Here is a 19300-nt window from a genome sequence, read left to right as displayed (position 1 = left end):
TGGAAACAGTTCTTGCAACAGGACAAATCGATCATTAAGCTTCCCCATACCTAAACATTTGCCCCCCAATATTTGAACCCATTTTTACACGGTGTCCAAGAACCAAGCTCTTTACTCACCAATACCTCTGGAGTCATACTGTCCCGACCCTAGGCCAATTCAGTCGTTTCTCCATGGCGATGTCCTCGGTCCAGACACCAGTGACACTCCAGCCTAATCCCCAGCGCAAAAACGCTTTAAAACAGGGTTAAAACGATCGCGCCAAAATTTGTTATCCTGCTACGCAAGCTGCAATACACTTTACTAATCAATATGGTTGGAACCAAAGCTCTACACTGCAACGCAACTACACACAAAAGCCAAAAACAAAACCTACACAATACAATCGGTGTGGATCTCTCCCCTCTAAACATTCGGCCCAGCACAGGTAGGCCCAAATTACGTACGTCAACTGGCCGCGTTCGCCAATTACGCCAATTGTGTAGCACTACTTTACCCGCACTACGCTCCCCTATAGCCAATAGACCGTTTCAGGTCCCTAACAATCGTTGTTAAGTACGAACTCTGAGGACAAGCAAACCCAGAGCCATATAGCAAGACATTGAAAGAAAGACGCAAGGTGCTTGAAACTTTTGGCAGAGAAAAGCATTCTGAATTTCCCCTGTGTGGTACAGGAGACCTCTAATTCTTTTGTGATGTGTCCGTTAAAAGCTAAAAATGTTTAAAACGCCAATAAAGTAGGCAGGCATTTGGATATGAAGCATGCATTATGAAGCTACGAAGTTATGCCACAAATGTTATTTTCATGCTCAAGAGGAAAAACTGAAATCATGTAGGCTAAATAACATAGGGTGACGTTAAGTGTTTTATCATATTCCTCAGCATATCATTTTAATAAGAGACTTATGATCCATGAGAACGGAGGCTAACGTTAGCCTACGTTTCACGCAAATGACAAGATGCAGGGTAGTTGAGTTGTTTGTTTTAAGAAAGAAGACATGGGCTTGCAAGTAACGTTAGGTCCCTTCTAACGTTAGGTCCCTTCAGGGCGGAACAAGACCCCTCTGCTGCGCGTCGGGGTCCGGTTTGCCCTGTCAGGACCTGTTTCCCGATAATGTCTGGCGTTCTATACATTATCCCTTATTTAACAATTGTTTAAGGATTGTTGTTGCCACATAGAAGTATCGCATAGAAGATGGCGGGCTAAATTGCTATTAAATCCGCTTAGCATTGTGACCATCCTGCGCAAATTTGTTCAAAACTGTTGCATTCAAGTTAACTCTACTAAGGTCTTATCAACAAAGTACATTGGGGAGACTAAACTAAGTTAAGTTATGCAATCAAGCCGTATCTCTAAGCTAACGTTAGAATACTGTTTGGATGTCGATCTTAGCGTGCTTAGTTGCAGCTGCTTGTCAATATCTACTGTAGGTTACTCATGCAGGGCTCTATTCATTTTATTGACTCTGACACTGAATGTTTGCAAAGTCCCGATGTAAATGGAAAAGTGTTTTCCAAAACTCAAAAGTGCTTGTCCCAAGGAGAAGTACGAACCTTTATTTTAACGAACTACGTAGAAAACATTATGAATTGCGATATTTAACCTTGTTAAAACTGCAAGGGACGTCTTAAAGTGACACTCAATTAGACTTACACACTACCAAGACAATCTTGAAGTTATCCCTAACCACCCCAGGAAAAGGGTTGCTGCACCATTTTAATTTTTTATAAAAGTTTGTCTACCTAATATTTAGGTACCAAACTAAGACCTGTAAATTAGTTTTGTTAAATTCCAATGCTTTCATATCTTTTTCACTCCTATCTCAATGCCTTATCTTGGAAGCCATGTTTGGGCATTAATATCTTAGATTAATCTATCTTATATTAGATATATCTTATATTATATATTATTATTTCTAGCCTGCCCGAACTTTGTAGGGTGGAAGACGGACATGTTTTCGGTATGCACCTAAAAAAAAAATAAGTTAGACGCACCAGTATAACCAATGCAAAAAGTTGGTCTCGAGCCCTGTTGAAGGGGAAATCTGGTGTAAAATGATATGTGTAAGATATGCTTAGCATGATAATGAGTTTGTTGGGGAGCAAAAAAAAACGCTAATCCGATGCATTCTAAACTAGCCCGTTTTTAGCCGACGCTTCCAAAATGCTAACACTGGTCGCGATATGGCATTTATCATGGTAAAAAGATTTTAAACCATTTACGAACCATTAAGTAGCCCGACACTTCTTTGGTAGTATAATAAGGGTCCTAACATATATAAAACGAGGCATCAACAACTTTGTATACAGATAGTTTATTATAAAGGACTGTATACAGACAAACCGGCAAACGACTATCACTACCAGTGTTAGCATTTTGAAAGCATCGGCTTAAAACAGGCTAGTTTAGAATACATCGCATTAGCGTTTTTTGCTCCCCAACGAACATTCAAATCGTTATGCTAGCATCCAAAATCCACTTTACACCGGATTTCCCCTTTAACCCATTCGTGCTGGATGCTGCATGACGCAACATTTTATCTCCTGGCGGATGCTGCATAGCGCAACATTGACTCTCCCGCTGGATGCTGCGTAGTGCAGCATGCTGTTTATTTCATGTTTCTAGGTGCTACAGAGGCTTAGATATTAAATTTTGGTAGACGTTGACAATTTTTAGTATGTTTTCAGAAAACCCTCAGGAAATAAGGTTATTTAGTCTAGAATGCCATAGGATTCTATAGGTGTTTTTTAGCAGGCATTTTAGGAGTAAATGGGTTAAGTGAATTTTTAAATTTAGGATGTGTTTTGCCTTCCTCCACAGATGTTTTTGACTGTTTACCTCAGCAACAATGACCAGCATTTTACAGAGGTACCCATCACTCCTGACACAGTGTGCCGTGATGTGGTGGAGCTGTGCAAAGAGCCTGGAGAAATAGATTGTCACCTTGCAGAGATGTGGCGTGGATCAGGTAAAATTTGGCAACTTTATCATTCTGTATAGTTCTGTACCTTCGTACCCAAACACTGGAGAATGTAAGTTTTCACTCTTAGTCAATGAAAATCATAATAATTAAAAAATACAAACTTGGTACACACAATCACAATTCGGACTTGCACTAAATTTTGTGAAATTCCGTCTTTAAGGGGGTGCTACAGATCCCACATGTCAATATCTGAAGAACCGTTTGACATGAAAATGTGAAATTTCGTACACCGCCTGCATTTGGCTGTTGGCGCCCAGGAGACATATTGCGAGAATTGTGCAACATTACCTGTTCAGTACATAGCCTGGCTCTTTGGAGATTGTTTTTGCCTGTTGCTAGTCCTTCGGCTCCAAAACAAATGCATTGAAACTGCATTGGATCAGGGTGTCCGCGCGGTAGTAAAATGTCTGGTATTGGCAATGACTTGGTAGTAAATTTTTCATCACCACCTCAATATATAATGAGTTTACATTTTTTGCTTAATATTTGTGTCATGTTTTAACTTCATCTTACCTAATTAAAAAATGTATACGTGCTAACAGGACCTGAGTCAGTCGGAGTTGATAGCAATGACGTAAAAGTAAACTGTGTAGCGTTCCGTGGTTGACAGCCTATCAGCGACGCCAACAACATTTTCGCCTCAGTTGATATTACAGGGATGCAAACAACGCGCTTTTCGGTGCCTCCTTCACGTTCCTTTGGGCGACTTCTATGAATCGTGCAGATCCGAAGAGTTTTTTCGGGCGGGCGATGCAGGGATGCTTTTTGGCGACTCGTTTTTTTCACGTCATCTTGGCCCTACCTCAGGCTACCAGAGGAACCAGAGCAGCGTGTTTATCATATGGGCCTGCTGGTCAAATGCCCGGTGCTTCTGTCACTCCTCTGATAATATTTGTTCATGTAGCAAAGGAGCGGTAGATGTAGGTTAGCCCATCACTCTGATAGCAGCTAAGAAAATATAGGAGGCAACTCTCTCAGTTCGCACTAGGCTACTTCAGCTGGAAGTTTTAACAACTGTGGACTTGACTAGTGTAAGCTTTCATTCAGCTGACAGTGGCGCTGCCATCTGACTGTGATCATCCAGAACCGTGCAATAATGAAATTATTCCACCTAGCCCATCAGTAACAAAGTTCGAACGAAAGTTAGTCACTGACATAGTAATCAACAAATTTTTTTTTAAATGTAACCGTCCTAGACCTACTGTAGTATCTAATGTTACGTGGGAATTGCAAGAAAACGAGTGAAAACAATTTGCTTTTAACCACGCAAGTGCGTGTGTCATTTATTGTCGATCAACAAAAACAGCATGGAGTTAAAACGTAATTTAAAGTCCCAGACATTTAAAGGGACAGCGATCACTCAAGACATAGGCCTACACCACAACTGAGTGAAATGCTTTAAATAGCCTACAAAACACTAGCCTAGAAATCTAGACGCGCCCCTAGCGGCAGCAAATTACTTTTGCTGCCAGGGCTAGTCTAGCAACTCTCCGTTGGCTTGTGAGCTCCAGAAATCGAAACTAAATCTGGCCAATGAAATCGTGCATAGAGTCGTTAGGTGGGCTTAACATAATGATTGATGGCAGAGTTGCAATGGATTGGCTTGAATTCCCTGCTACTTGAAAACAAATAAGATGGATGTTGCTGTTAGCGAACAGTGTGACACGAGATAAGCTTTTATTAAGTTGGCAAACGTTTTAACTAGCCAACTAGCTCCGCTGGTGGGAAACACATGAGACTCATAGCATTGCCGCTGTCCTATTGCGTCCAGAGGGAATTTGAAAGACAACCGATTATCCCGCCCCTCGGACTGAGCACTGCGAACGGTGAGTGCCCAGACCCTACATTTTAATGTGGGTCTGGCTCGTCAGGCTAACAAAACACTGCATTTAGATAACAACTGCGTGAAGAACCAATAATCTAGTTAATGGTGAATTAAGTTTATGGCATTCACATTTAAAGTGCGTATGTCAGGTTAAAAAACATTTTTGACAAATGAAGGGACATGAAGCAAGATAGTAGTGAGTAGTGATTTTTTTTTTTTTTTTTTTTTTTTTTTTTTTTTTTTTTTTTTTTTAAATCTACTTTAAATACAATAGAACAATATTTACAGTTATTTTTATAACTGAATTTATGAACATTCCAGACACAGTGATGACCTAGGGGCTAAGGACAACTGAAACTCAACTCGACACTACAAAAAAACATTGTTGTTGACAATGACAATACTTAATGATCACAATTAGAAATTGTTAGTGTACCTAATATTGATTTATACCTTATAGCAAGTAGTAGGCTAAGTGGCGCTTTGCATAACCCCCCCCCCCCAAAAAAAGGGCTGCTGCTTGATGTCGTGTTGGTAGTAAAAAAATATTGTGGAGGTAGTAAAAAGTAGTAAATTAAACTCTATGATTCCTGCATATACCCTGTGGATGCCTTTAAAAATATTTTCTAAACTTGCCAATTTGCTTGCTCTTAAAAATGGCCACCAACAGCCAAATTGAATTTCAGCTGTCAGTATGCCAGTGTGATTGGCCAATCTTAATAAAACGTCATAGGCTCATTCTATGTGACACATATAAGCTATGTACCTGATTATGACCCAAATCAGCCAAAAGGGGGCGCCACAATTAACACTATATTATTATCGCAAAAAAATGCTTAACCAAAGATTGTGGATAGTCGGAGCACTTAATCGCAATTCATGTCTATGGGAGCCAAATGGGGCTTGTTCCTTTCTGTTTAACGCTCTACGTCATAACACAACATTGTCTCGTTGTGGAAGGTTGTATTAGGCTGGTGGTTGTTTTCGTACAGAATTTAATATATTTTATACGCAGCAAGTCTTTCAGAACTTCCTATGCTAGCTTCTACTTCTGACAGACTGATTGTTATCTGTTGTCAAGCTGGCTTAGCAACCAGTCAGCAAACTGCAGAAAAAGCTAAACACTTACCTGAAATAAAGTCTATTTTCTCAAGAGTGGAAAGTCAAAAAAAGGGGGTGGGGGTACACAAAACTTGGTGGGCATGTACCCCCACATGGATAGCATGGAACCGTCATTTTTCGTTTTAATCTGTAGCCCCCCCGCTGGACTGGACCCCCCGAAAGGAGGGTAGGGCAGACACCGTTCTCTGTGAATATCTTGAGAACTGTAGGGCCTAGGATGACCCATTTTTTTCCGTATGTTTGCCTCCAGGGGTCATGTTAACCCATTTCATGTGCACACCAACTGGCCTGTAGGTGGCCGGAGACAGTTTTCTGTGAATATCTCGAGAACCGTAGGGCCTAGGAGGTCCACCTTTTTTATGTATGTTGGTCTTATGGGGGCATGTCAGCCCATCCCATTACTACTTATTTCATGTATAGCGCCACCTAGTTAAAAATTAAAAAGCAAAAAATTAGGTGTTTTCATCATAATATCTCTGGCTGACAAGGTCAAAACTGCACGAAATTAAAAGTGGAGGATCATTATGACACCCTCCGAATGCATGCCAAGTTTTGTGTACTTTCGTTCATGGGGGGCCTTACAATAAAATAATTTATGTGTACATTTAGTGACATACACCAACAAGGATTCCCGGGACACTGAAAGACCGGGGTACACAAAACTTGGTGGGCATGTAACCCCACATGGATAGCATGGAACCGTCGTTTTTCGTTTTGATCTGTAGCCCCCGAAAGGAGGGTAGGGCAGACACAGTTCTCTGTGAATATCTTGAGAACTGCAGGGGCTAGGATGACCATTTTTTTCTGTATGTTTGCCTCCAGGGGTCATGTTAACCCATTTCATATGCACACATGTGCACAAACAGATACACACGCGCACACATACATTCACAGTAATCATACGTATGACACATACTCACACAGTAGACATATGTACGCATGCATGCACAGGCACATACGCAGGCACACACACAAGCACGCACACACACACACATAACATAAACATGTACATGTACACATGCACACAATTCAAGAATTTCTCAGAATTATGAACAGGCAAGATGGAGGTGGGGTTGTATAAAATTAATTTTACATGGGAAATCTATTAAGTAATCATGTTTTGGTACTTGTTGTCTAGCAGATACCAGTGAGAACTGAGTGTGGATGATGCAATTTAGTGAGACAGTTAGAATCATATAGGCCTTTCAGCGTGATTTATTTTTGTTTAAAAAATGTGTTGGGCGGCGGTCATATTTTGTACCGCTCTGCGGTACATCTAGTTTCAGGAGTTGGCGGTAATGTACCATTGTTTGTTTGTCAACCAGCATCTATCCCCATTCATTGTTTGCCAACTGCCTTTCTTATTTAGAAGAAGTGTCGTGGCACACTCAGAACTTCAATATGCAGTAATTTTATTTGACCAACGTTTCGGCTTGCGCCTTCATCAGGGTCATTTTCACATACAACACAAGTCATTCAGGATTCCTTTATGTTACACATGAGTCTCTTGATTGGACAGGTGTTAAGGTGTTAATTGGGGGTGTGTCAGGAGTCCATTCACAAATCCACATGACAAAACGCACGGCTTTTGGCTCTTGCTGCTGCAACACAGTGTGGTTTTGATCAGTGGTGCAGACATACAAGACATACACTTATGAACACCCTATGTATGAAACTATTATAAATATGTTTACTTTACATACATCAAAGCTTAAATAATTACTTCAAATACATCATCTCCATACATTTAAACATACGTTCATTCATACATCTCATCATAGAAAACATTTTAAATCAAATTCAGTGTTAAGACCATGAGGGGCTAGAGAGCCCAATCTATATATCCATTCAGCCTCTCTTTGTAGAAGGATTCTGTCCAAATTACCACCCTGACGAGGTTTCTCGACTTTTTCAATACCAATGTAGCGCAATGAGGCAACAGTATGTTCCATTTCAATAAAGTGACATGCTAACGGGTATGTGTCGTTTCTACATCTAATTGTGCTCCTATGCTCCGCTATGCGTTGTTTAAGCTGGCGTTGAAGGCGCAAGCCGAAACGGTCAAATAAAATTACTGCATATTGAAGTTCCACGACACTTCTTCTAAATTCAAGTCTTATTTACCATCGTGAGCACCTCACAAGGTGTGCGTTTACCATCATCAAACAAATATGTAACTGCCTTTCTTATACCATTTCTTTGGTTTTGATTGTGGTAGTCTGAATGTAAATGAGTTGAATAAAATGTTGCATGATTTGACTTTGATTGTCCGCTAGAGCGTCCAGTGGGTGATGGGGAGAGGATGCTGGATCTGCTGCAGGGCTGGGGACCACAGAGAGCTGAGGTGCGCTTCCTCTTGCGGCATAACAGAGCATCAAACCATGAGTCAGGTCAGTACTGCATGTGTACAGACCCAGACCCTCTTTTTATGTAAGATTAGAATAATGTTAACTTTAGGTAGGGATGGGTGATATGGGCCAAAAGTTAAATCAGTGTTATGGACGCTTATGATTTTAATATGTTTTAAATGTTCTAATGGAAAAGGTACCCGTTTCATAGAATGACCCAGTTACTGTTGCTATGTCTGTGAAACATTGCAGAATCTTCATGGAAACAATGTGCAGAACCAGGGGTCTACACTAACATTTTTTTGAGGAGCGCTTGTGCGCCCAAGTTAAAACACTTACGAGCACAGACAAAAATTTGGGCGCACAGTCAGTTCTGTACTTAAAGGAGCGTTTCACTGCTGGGAAGATGAATGTGTATTTAAATTGGGTCATTTATGTAGTAGAAATGCGGAGTCATAATTGTAGTTAGTGCCGTCTTGACCGAGAAAAAGCTAAAAATGTGTTTTTAGCTCGTGGATGAAGGCCAACAACTCCCATAATTCCCTGCCTTTCACTTCTCTTCGCTGCACTACCAAGCCACTCCCCCAGGAAGTAGCTGAGGCCTAGATACAGTAGACGGGCTCTGATACAAGCTCTCATTAATATAACATTTTGCCATTAATGATTTTAAAATTAAAACCATCATTGTTTTATGTTACACTGAATCTTGTGGCCATATATCGAAGGTCCTGTTCTACATATGGACATTTTCAAAAATTGCTATTTTGCAAACATTACCAGCCCATCATTAGGCTACTTGTTTGCACGAAAATCATGCATTTTACACACACATCCATGCCAGTGTCCCGCAAATTGACAGCATAGGCTAGCATATCCGACATTTAACTAATGTGCTGTTTGTACCAACTCCCCCTCCAGTCAGGGAGACAGTGATCCCCCATCACCCCTCCCCTTTGGCCTTCGTGTGTGTGTGTGAGCCGCCTGCAAGGTGCGAACACTCGTGCAGCCCTGGGCACGAATGAAACCGTTTGTAATTAAACGTCATTTACGAAGACATCGTACAACACTGACAGCTAATATTTTGTCACTAGCAACCTACATCTGTCCTCATACAGTCACATTTTCAGCTCTGAACAAAACAGTTTAGGAGTTATTGAAGCAGAAGTCGAACAGGGGTTGTTTCATGAAACAAATGAAACTGGCATGGGGGATGAAAGAAACATAAAGTTTAAGCTATGAACACTTCCCACAACTTCACTAGTGGGGAATAGAGACCTGTCAGGTGGGGTGCGATGAACAGAAGGATTTTTGTTTTTGTTCATTTTTAATAATGCCTTTCTTTGTTTGACAAGATCATAGATTCAAAACAAAATAGCCACACACAAACAGGAGTCATAAACAGACTGACACATGAATTAAAATAGCATCTGATCCAGCGGACCAAGACAGGAAATACAACGTAGAACCATTTTTTGACTGTTGATGGAGTCAGGTGGTGCTTGAAAATTCCCTACTTCCAAAGTGGGGAATGACAGAAAAAAATTGAGAACCACTGCATTAATGAGTCCCTCTGTGTGCAGCTAGCTAGGCCTCGGCTACTTCCTGGGGGAGTGGCTTGGTAGGGCAGCGAAGAGCAGTGAAAGGCAGGGAATTATGGGTGTTGTTTGCTTTCATCCACATGAACCAAAAACACATTTTCACACGGTCAAGAAGGCACTAACTACAACTTGACTCCACATGTCAACTACATAAATGACCCTGTTTAAATACACATTCATCTTCCCAGCGATGAAACACTCCTTTAAGTAGCTGCATAATCACCATATCGAAACACACTCTCGAATATGATGCATGATACATTTCTGTGTCATTTTGTCTATTTTAGCAAAGGTGCTTGTTTCATTCTTGTAGGTCACATTGTTGAAGATGTTCGTGCTGAATTGAATTTGTTGTAGAGGGTGTTAAGTCATTTAGAGATGAGTGACCGTCGCAGGAAGTGCATCATAACAAAGAGACGCCAGACCCTCTTCAGCTGTACTCGGTGATACTGCAGACTCGTAAAATTAGTTCGAAAATAAGGCAGAAAAACAACAAGTTCCCTCATGCTGCTTCCTTATGTTGGCATGTGCATAAATGTACAAACAGTCAAAAGGATGCCTTCTTGTATGTGATTTCTGCAACTGTGATACTGAAAACGTGTTGATAGCCTATACTTGTTGTTTTTTTTTTTTTTTTTTGGCTGTAAAGCATGTCACACAGTAGCCTAGCCTATAGAAAACACTTAATTGATGTGATTTAATGATGACTTGTTAAATGCATGCCTATAATGGTTTATTAAACATCATAGTAGGTTATTTCGTCAGTCATCATGTTCATGTTAATGAATAGGAAGGACATTTAAACCATAGCCATAAACCAAAATTTCACGCAATATCTGCCGTGAGTCCCTATGCGTGAGTCACGAGCTCCTCCCAGCTGACTCTGGCAGATCACGTGGACAGTCATTCGCAATCGATTATTTAATAAACAAATGTGAGTTACGAATAATAATAAAAAGCTTCTACCTTATGTGACTATTTTTTTAAATAAACTGTAGAAGAAAATACGTGTTTTCCCGCTGTATTCTCCATAAAGAGTAAAATAAATTATGTACTTATTTACGGAATTGACGTCACTTCCTGGACTCGTCTGAGGTCTCTAAATGACTTAACCCCTACTGATTTGTTGGGTACCTAATTACATTTTTCTGATTGTTTTCCACAGGTAGTTCCAGAGGCACAGAGCACAAGAAGAATGGGTTGAAGGGGCCAGTGGATAGAAGGATGGAGAATGGGGTTAGTTATCGAACAGAACATTTAAAGGCTATTTCAGATCAAAGACGTGTGACGAGAAGAGCTGCAACTTTTTTGAAACTAGCAACTTCCTGAAACAAAGTTTTAGAACCAGGGTTTTGGCTGGGGAACGCTTGCAACAGCTCAAAGTTTTAGTAACATATTTGTCAGACCACTTGCTATGAAATTGGCATATCCTAACCAGCATAACCTAAAACCTTATAAGACCTAGTTAAATCATTTGATTTCATTTGATGACTACTGTGTCTTAAAATACATTTTTGACTATGTTATTATACACAATGTTATTATAATTGAATTGGATGCATTTGTGGAACAGGAATAATCACAAAAGAGATTGCATTTTTCAAGTCTTTCAGTTCTTACTCTGTTAGTTTTCTTGACCTCTAAAACTGTCTGTACAGGTAACTGCTCCATGCATGGACATGACCCTTGCAGAGCTACAAGAGATGGCAGCTAGACAACAGCAGCAGATTGACGCTCAACAGCAACTCCTGGCCTCAAAGGTACTCAGTGCAAGAGAGAATAAAGACCACAAGAAGATAGACACTGTTGAAAAATTATTAGAATGATGATAAATGGCGGATGGTTGTGAATGTGTGCTCTTTCGCAATGTGTTTTGTTATTTACTCTATGTGTATCATATGTGCTATATCCTGTTATGTTTTTTGTATTGTTGTGGCAGCCTTTACCCACTATCCAAATTAAATCTCTCCCTTGGGAGACCCAATAAAGTAACTTTGAACCTTTTAAAAAGATGATATGGCTCGGAGATAGGTAGACAAAAAAAGATTTCAATTATTACCAAATTAACACCAAGTAAGCTGAGCAATAGCCTAGTCCTTTATGTTTTGCTGTTGGTAGAGAGATAAAGCAATGCCTCGTGTTTCGGGGTGGAATCCCGGGCAATCCCTTATTTTCAAAGCCCAGTGTTCTGCTTAGGCACACCGGTTGAGAACCACTGCTCTAGAAAATTGATCACACTTGATGTTTATGTAATTCTCAACCTCATGGCCACTTCTGGTTTGAGACAACTAAGTGAAAACAAACTCATGGGAAACGGAAGTGAATTAAAGTGAGTTTTATCACTGTATTCCTAAAAATGGTAAAATGGGATTTTTTTCAAAGTGCTTCCTTATTCTTTTAACCCTTACAAGCCCGACCGTTCTAATTTCGTTAAAATTTTAACGATGACCAATCATCTAATATCTCAGCTGTCCAATGACTGATTTTATTTCTGAAATCTTCCCCGTAATGCTGACAACATAAGCTTCAATTTGATATGATTGGTTAAGGGGTTTATGGCGCGAAATGTTTTGGATACTTGAAGATGAGTCATGAAAAAAACTTTTCACTTCAGTCGTACATTTTAACATGGACCGCCAGATGCCACCTGCACTTCGTTGGAGTTTACCTCGACTGGAAACCACACAGCTGGATAAACTGAGGTAATATATATTTTACATCGTTTCTAGTTATGGTTAATCTTAATTTGTAGTCATAAAATCATGTTATTTGACAGTAATATGCTTTCTCATCAGCGTCAACATTATGGCATAGCGGGGGCTAAGTGCATCGTCATGTAACTTTAGCTAGCTGCATTACTCTGAACTGCTTGCAGTATTCTCGTTTGCTTTTGATATCAGTTATTTTCATTTGACAATTTCATTTAAAAACCTGTTAGTATATAACCTGTAAGTAAGTTTGTTTTCTAGTACTAATGTGCTTGTTAGGTAAGCATTATATTGGCAAGTCAGTATAGCATACCAAAGCTGAATAAATCAATGGGCGCCGCGTTTCTAAGTTGCGTTCTCTTACATGAAATAAGTTGAGCGATATTTTTACTCCTCTCAATATGTAGTTGTAGAAAACAAGATGTGAAATCACGGATTCTGTCAGAAATGTAGTGCTAATTGACGTATTGCCTCTCATCGGGTTGTTACCTCGCTAGGCAGTTTGTAGTGAACTGTTTTACCTTGCTTCTAAATGACAAACATCAGACGTGCTTGTCTCAACATTTTCTAAGATGGCATGACTTGATATTCTACTCTTCTCAATATGTAGTTTTATAGAAAACATGATGTGAAATCACATATTATGTCAGAAATGTCATTATTGCATTTAAGCAGTTAGTTACTAGATGAAATGTAATCTGTCTTTATCTTAATGCCAGCCAGGCAATCAGATTTAGGGTAGCTAAACCCATGTGTAATAAAATGACTTTTCATACTTCTAAATATTTTTGAGTTACTCAAAATGCTTCAATAGTTTAGGCTACCTCTTCTTGTGTATGTATGTGCACACACGCACACATCTGTAGTTTTGTGATTTTATTTTTTAAATTAATAAATGTATTACATTTGTATGATTTTACTGTTGTTTCAGATGGAGGATGACAAGACCTACACAGACCTCCTTGCAGGCCTGAAGAGGTGGCTGACTGCTGATGAGCTTGCGATCACAATGTTGAAGACCATGTGAGGATGGAGGAAGAAGGTATAGATTTAGGTGGCGTGCGTAGGGTGGTGTAGACTGCCACTAAAACACTGTGAAATAGACTTGTTATGTTGATTTTTATGTTGTTGTCCCAGGCATATGTGGTTTTACCCACCGGAACGGGTGGGAGGTTGTGCTTAGTAGGCCGTCGTATGCAAACACACAGTGCAGGGGCATGGGACGAAGAGAACCCAGAAGAGTTTCACAGTTTTCTGGGATTGATCATTGACATGGGACTTCACTTCCCTCCCTAATATCCATTGCTACTGGGGAACCAAGTCTCTGAAGGGATCAGGGAGCGTTGACCAAATGAGAAATACATATTGTGTACACTTTTTCTCCATTGACATTGCTGTTTCAGTAGTTTCTTATTATTTCAAGTTTGGCAATGCAGAATCTGGTGTTGAACCTAGGTTTGGTAGCTACAGCCAGAAAGACTTTGGCGAAAATCTATCACAACAGCTGGCAGGCATTTCCGTCAAAATTTCAGCCTCGCCTTCAGCTGCTCCAACTACTACTCTGTCGTCTTTTCATCAAGTACATATTCCTGTACAGCAGGAGACAAAGAAAAATTGTTGGCTTTGTTATAAAAACAATACATAATAACACTAAAGTAGCTTGTATGGCCTGGAGTTTAGCGGTAGGTGACTGCTTTTTTGGTAAACAAAATTGCTGTCAGATTTGGCATTCTACAGAAGGGGATGCGTTTCGTTATGAGTCATAGGTCCTCTGTGTTTAACCTTCAGGTTCCCCACCCCACCTTTCCCTATCCTCCTCTGTGTGTGTGTGTGTGTGTGTGTGTGTGTGTGTGTGTGTGTGAGTTTGTGTTTATATGTGTGTATGTGTTTATTCTCAACAGGCTTGTTCTATGTAATCCACTTTCAAATGTTTAGACACATTGATTTTTGAGTGATGTTGAAGTTGATTGTATTCCTAGCTTTTCATAAATAATACATTTTATAGATGTATATCATTTTCATATTACATTAATTTATATAAGGAAGTTGTATCTGTTGAATCAAATGTATTCTATGTCTCTTCAGAATTGATCTTCAATAAATATACAGTATACTTACTTCCTGTATTACTGGTAAGGTACATGTTTTTCTTTTATATATCATTATTGTTGACTGTAGCATTTGCTTATATACAAATAAATGGTTTATTCTTATGGACCAAATAAATCTAAACCATTGTGTCTGACTTCATTATTAGTTTTTATGCATACTTTTATGTTTTTGGTGAGAAAGAGAATGTGAATTCTGTCAACATTCTAAATCCCGTTTCCTGCATTTTTTTACACTTATCACTTAATTTATCATAACTTTTGAAAGGTTAATGATATTCCAATTCAGTCTTTTTTGTTAAATAGCCCACAACTTGCTGAACATGTCATACACTCTATATTTTTCTCTATCTCGTATAGAAATATGATGAAAATTCATTTTTATGTGAATGAAATTCAATTTTAACGAATTTTGGTATACATTTGGAGAGGATTTTCAAAGACTGTTCATTACTATATCAACATTACCATATGTATTTTACATCATTTGATAGAACTGACCCTTCTGATTACAATGGTATGTATATCCCATTGATGGTATGTATTATACTCAAGAAATAAGGTTTTTTGTGTAAGGAGGTCATCCAGCACCAAAAATGGAATGTTCGGCACGGGCACGAAAGGGTTAAACCTCCTCCTGTAATTTTGAGCAAATTTGCAATATAATCCAACTTAACACTACTCACAAAAAGTTAGGGATATCTGGCTTTTGGGTGAAAGTTTATGTTTCAGTACAGAAAGTACGGAAACTTTGAACCGTTGGACGTGCACATTCAAAAGTTTAGAGAAGATCACTTTAAGACTGTGTCTCAAATCGCGTACTTCTGCACTTACAATACCTAATTTGAGTGCATGAGGGTGTTCACACTGAAAATTCCAACGACACGAAGGGCGCTGCAAGTTCCCGGATGGTGCACTCATAACGGTCAAAAAGCTGAGTGTGCAACGCTGGACACTTTTCGCCCTTAACGGACGCCATCTTGGCCAAATAGCGGAAGGGGAGGGAGCGTTTTCAAACTCGTGGTAATCGCGGTTGAGAAAGCTGAAGCAGCAGCAGTGGAAAACAGACTTTATGGAGGTACAAGCAAGTTATAACATAAACGGTTCATGTTTTGACACAGTATGACCATGTCACTGTCGAACTGAGGACGCCAATAAAGTCATATTAAAATGTTTGCGATCGTCATTTCCGTGAAGTGCATGGAGTTAGTGTTTGATATGAGGCAATACTATTTTGTTAAAATTTGCGCACTCCGCCAGTAAGCACACAGTGCACATAGTGTACTACACAAAAGTGTACTCACATAAGTACACCAATTGAGACAGACTCTAAGTGATGTCAGGTAAACACGTTATTAACGGCGTTAACGTAAACCTATTTTAACGGCGTAATTTTTTTTATTGCGAGATTAACATTCTTTTTGGTCTAACAAACTTTGTAGTTTTTTCACATGCTGTTGCAACAGCTAGTAACGTTAGAACAACTGCAACACCACACCGGATCTAGCTAGACCGCAAACTAAACAATATGCACTGACGAATGGAATGGAACGTTGTGCTGCACATACACGCCCCCTTTAGGGAAAAGATGACTGTTTGAATATAATGGAAACCTATGCTGCATCGAAGTGGGGAGCGAAAAGGGCTTATACTTACTAAATCTTGAAACAAATGTGAATAACAGGCACAAAATAAAGTTGGTGCAAGTTATTTGTGTGGGATTAATGTGACCATTATGTTTCTATTTTTTGCTCTTTCCAGTTTACTAACAGGAGTGTCACAAATGTAGGCACAGTCAAACTGCCCGTGGCTGACTATAACTAAGTTCGGCAAGCTTAACTTTACATGTCATAACATCAACTAAACATAAGTCACACATTCATTTTATCACTTGTAATATGAACGTAGCCTATTTCCTACAACTAGTTGAGACAATTGGCTATGTTATACTGAAGCTCCACAGTTAGCTAGCTAGCAAGCTAACCGTCTTACATGGGATATTATGGTAAGTGTAGCTACGTGCTAAATTCGTCCTCAACATTGGGGTATTGGAAACCAATTAGGTTGCTAATGTACATAGTTTCAACATGAGTCAGTTATATACACATACTTTTTCATAACTGCTGTGTTAGTAAATTGACAGTCAGTCTTTACAGATTTACACTGTATTTTTTTTTTACTGTAAAGGCGACTGGGCTTGCCTTTAAAACATCTCACTGGTGCTCTTTCCCATCATTCAAATTCCAGCCATGCAGAAAAATGGAGGTGTGCATGTTTGAGGAGTGCTATGGAGATTGCATTATTTGCAAAAAAATTAGAAAAGATATCCTTTATAGTGCAACAAATAGAAACATTCTCCAGTGCATCATTACTGCATATGATGCTGAAAGGGAAGTGGACCTAGGACAAATCCTCAGCTATGAACTGATTAATTTCCCTGTACTGTAGCTATAGCAGATAGCAATGGTTATTTATGAAGTGGAAAAAAGTCTATCCTCACGGCTTAGAACTCAGAATTGAGCTTGGTAAACAAAATATTCAGAATCAGCACCTTCAAATTAGGTAAGAAAGGTGGTTTACCAACTTTTCCTCAAATTTGCCGTCAGAAGTTCTCTTCTGTGAAGCTGCTCTCCCTCTAATATATACTCTTTTGATCCGTGAGGGAAATTTGGTCTCTGCATTTATCCCAATCCGTGAATTGGTGAAACACACTCGGCACACAGTGAACACACACTAATCCCGGCGCAGTGAGCTGCCTGCAACAACAGCGGCGCTCGGAGAGCAGTGAGAGGTTAGGTGCCTTGCTCAAGGGCACTTCAGCTGTACCTACTGGTTGGGGTTCGAACCGGCAACCCTCCGGTTACAAGTCCGAAGCCCTAACCAGTAGGCCACTGCCCCCACTGATATAATACCGCCAACCTATTTCAGTTTTCACCTATATTTCTGAAGAATATATTGTGTTGCCTGCTATTGTCTGCTGCACATCTTTTGACATTTGATTTGAAATAATCAAATAAACGTACGTCTTAAAGTTAAGTTAATAAAGTAAATTGGTTTGCTTTCATTTGAATCCCAATCAAGATACACAATAATTGCTTTATATTGTTAATATGGACTCCTGGAAAGTTCAGAAATGCAAAATAATAGAATTTTAATCATGTGATAAAATACGTGATTAACTGTAGGAATTCAGCAATTAATCGTGATTAAAAAAAAAAAGAAATTGTTTGAAAGCCCTAATAAAAAAAAAAAAAATATATATATATATATATATATATATATATATATATATATATATATATATATATATATATTAGTTGCATATATATGCAACTTGTTTGTGTTTGTGCTCTGAATAACGGGTCATATTTCCGACCTTATTTGTATTTATGGTAGATTTAACTAGTGCTATAGACATGTTTTATTTGACTGTTCATTTCCACTTTAAGGCATAAAGTGCACATTGATAAGTGCAATATTCCATGAACACTAACCTTGTCTCTTTGGAGTGTACTGAAACAATCAAATTATCATCCTGTGTTTCATTTCACTATGTTTACGTCTATGTTAATGTCTGTTAAGCAATGCATTAATAGTAATATAATTATAAAAAGATCGAAAATCGAATCAAATCGTGACTTTAAAATTGAAAATGAAATTGAATCGAGGATTTGGAGAATTGTGACACCCCTAATTAACCTGACCCTAGCCAGATGAATTTCGTTCCGCTTAGCTCCGCCTAGCTTCACTCACATCCATCTGGGACCTCTTCCATTGACAGTGATTTCTGCAACCGATTTTATGGTAAAGCCAATCAGGACGCAGGGCGGGAGTTTCATAGATGTGACATAGCGTAGAAGCGACTGTGAGACCGTTATTAGAGTCACGGGTTGGCTTCGATGTGAGTGGTTGAAGTAGCAAGTCAATAGATGACGGACAAGTGGCTTATTCAATCATATGCAAGCATTTTTTGATTAGGCTCAGCCTTCTGAAGCAACACTTCAATGGATCGGTTCCAGATACATGAGTGGAGCTAGGCGGAGCGGAATTCATCTGGCTAGGGTCAGGTTAACCCCTAATAGCATGACATGAAAACTTAACATTGAGTGATTCAGTAGAGCTCGAGAACATTGCTTTAGGATTGCTACAAAAATGAATGGATGTTTTGTACTATGCCATGGCAAGCAAATAAACAACTTTACAGTCATATCCATGGAATTAATTGTCACTGAGATGATTTGAGGGTAAAGGAATTTTCTGACATGTAATCTGAGGTTATGTTAATTGTTTAACATATTTAAAGGGCTACATTTTTAAGAGCCTGCTCCATGTGTAAACAATAGGGAAAGTTCACTGTGTTTTCAAATTTCTGGTGAACAGTTGAATGTGGGCGGCTGGAAATTGGTTTGCACATAGTTATATTAGTACTAACAAATGTGAGTTGGGTGTTTTGGATTGTGTTTTAAGGATATTCAAAGTTTACAGAAAGATAACTTTTGAAACTCAGACGGGCCTGGCGGTGGGCCCACTAGGGGGCGCTTCTGCAGTAACAGATTAAATATGGCACAAAGAACACACATTGAGTAGATTTGTTCTATCAAAACACG

General features: G+C 39.2%; 1 protein-coding gene across 3 annotated transcripts in view; it reads left to right on the top strand.

The window, feature by feature from the left end:
• Positions 1-19300, top strand: part of tp53bp2a (tumor protein p53 binding protein, 2a) — a 66415-nt gene that overhangs the window by 4753 nt on the left and 42362 nt on the right. For all 3 annotated transcript variants that reach the window (XM_042064782.1, XM_042064781.1, XM_042064780.1), the window contains exons 2-5: positions 2822-2969; positions 8208-8321; positions 11043-11113; positions 11536-11637. In XM_042064782.1, the coding sequence (XP_041920716.1) occupies positions 2822-2969; positions 8208-8321; positions 11043-11113; positions 11536-11637 (435 nt within the window). The remainder of the gene's footprint in view (positions 1-2821; positions 2970-8207; positions 8322-11042; positions 11114-11535; positions 11638-19300) is intronic.

Source organism: Alosa sapidissima, chromosome 16, assembly GCF_018492685.1.
Source record: "Alosa sapidissima isolate fAloSap1 chromosome 16, fAloSap1.pri, whole genome shotgun sequence".
NCBI lineage: Eukaryota > Metazoa > Chordata > Actinopteri > Clupeiformes > Clupeidae > Alosa > Alosa sapidissima.
The sequence above is the reverse complement of the archived record's forward strand: the minus strand, read 5'-3'. Positions and strand labels throughout refer to the sequence as shown.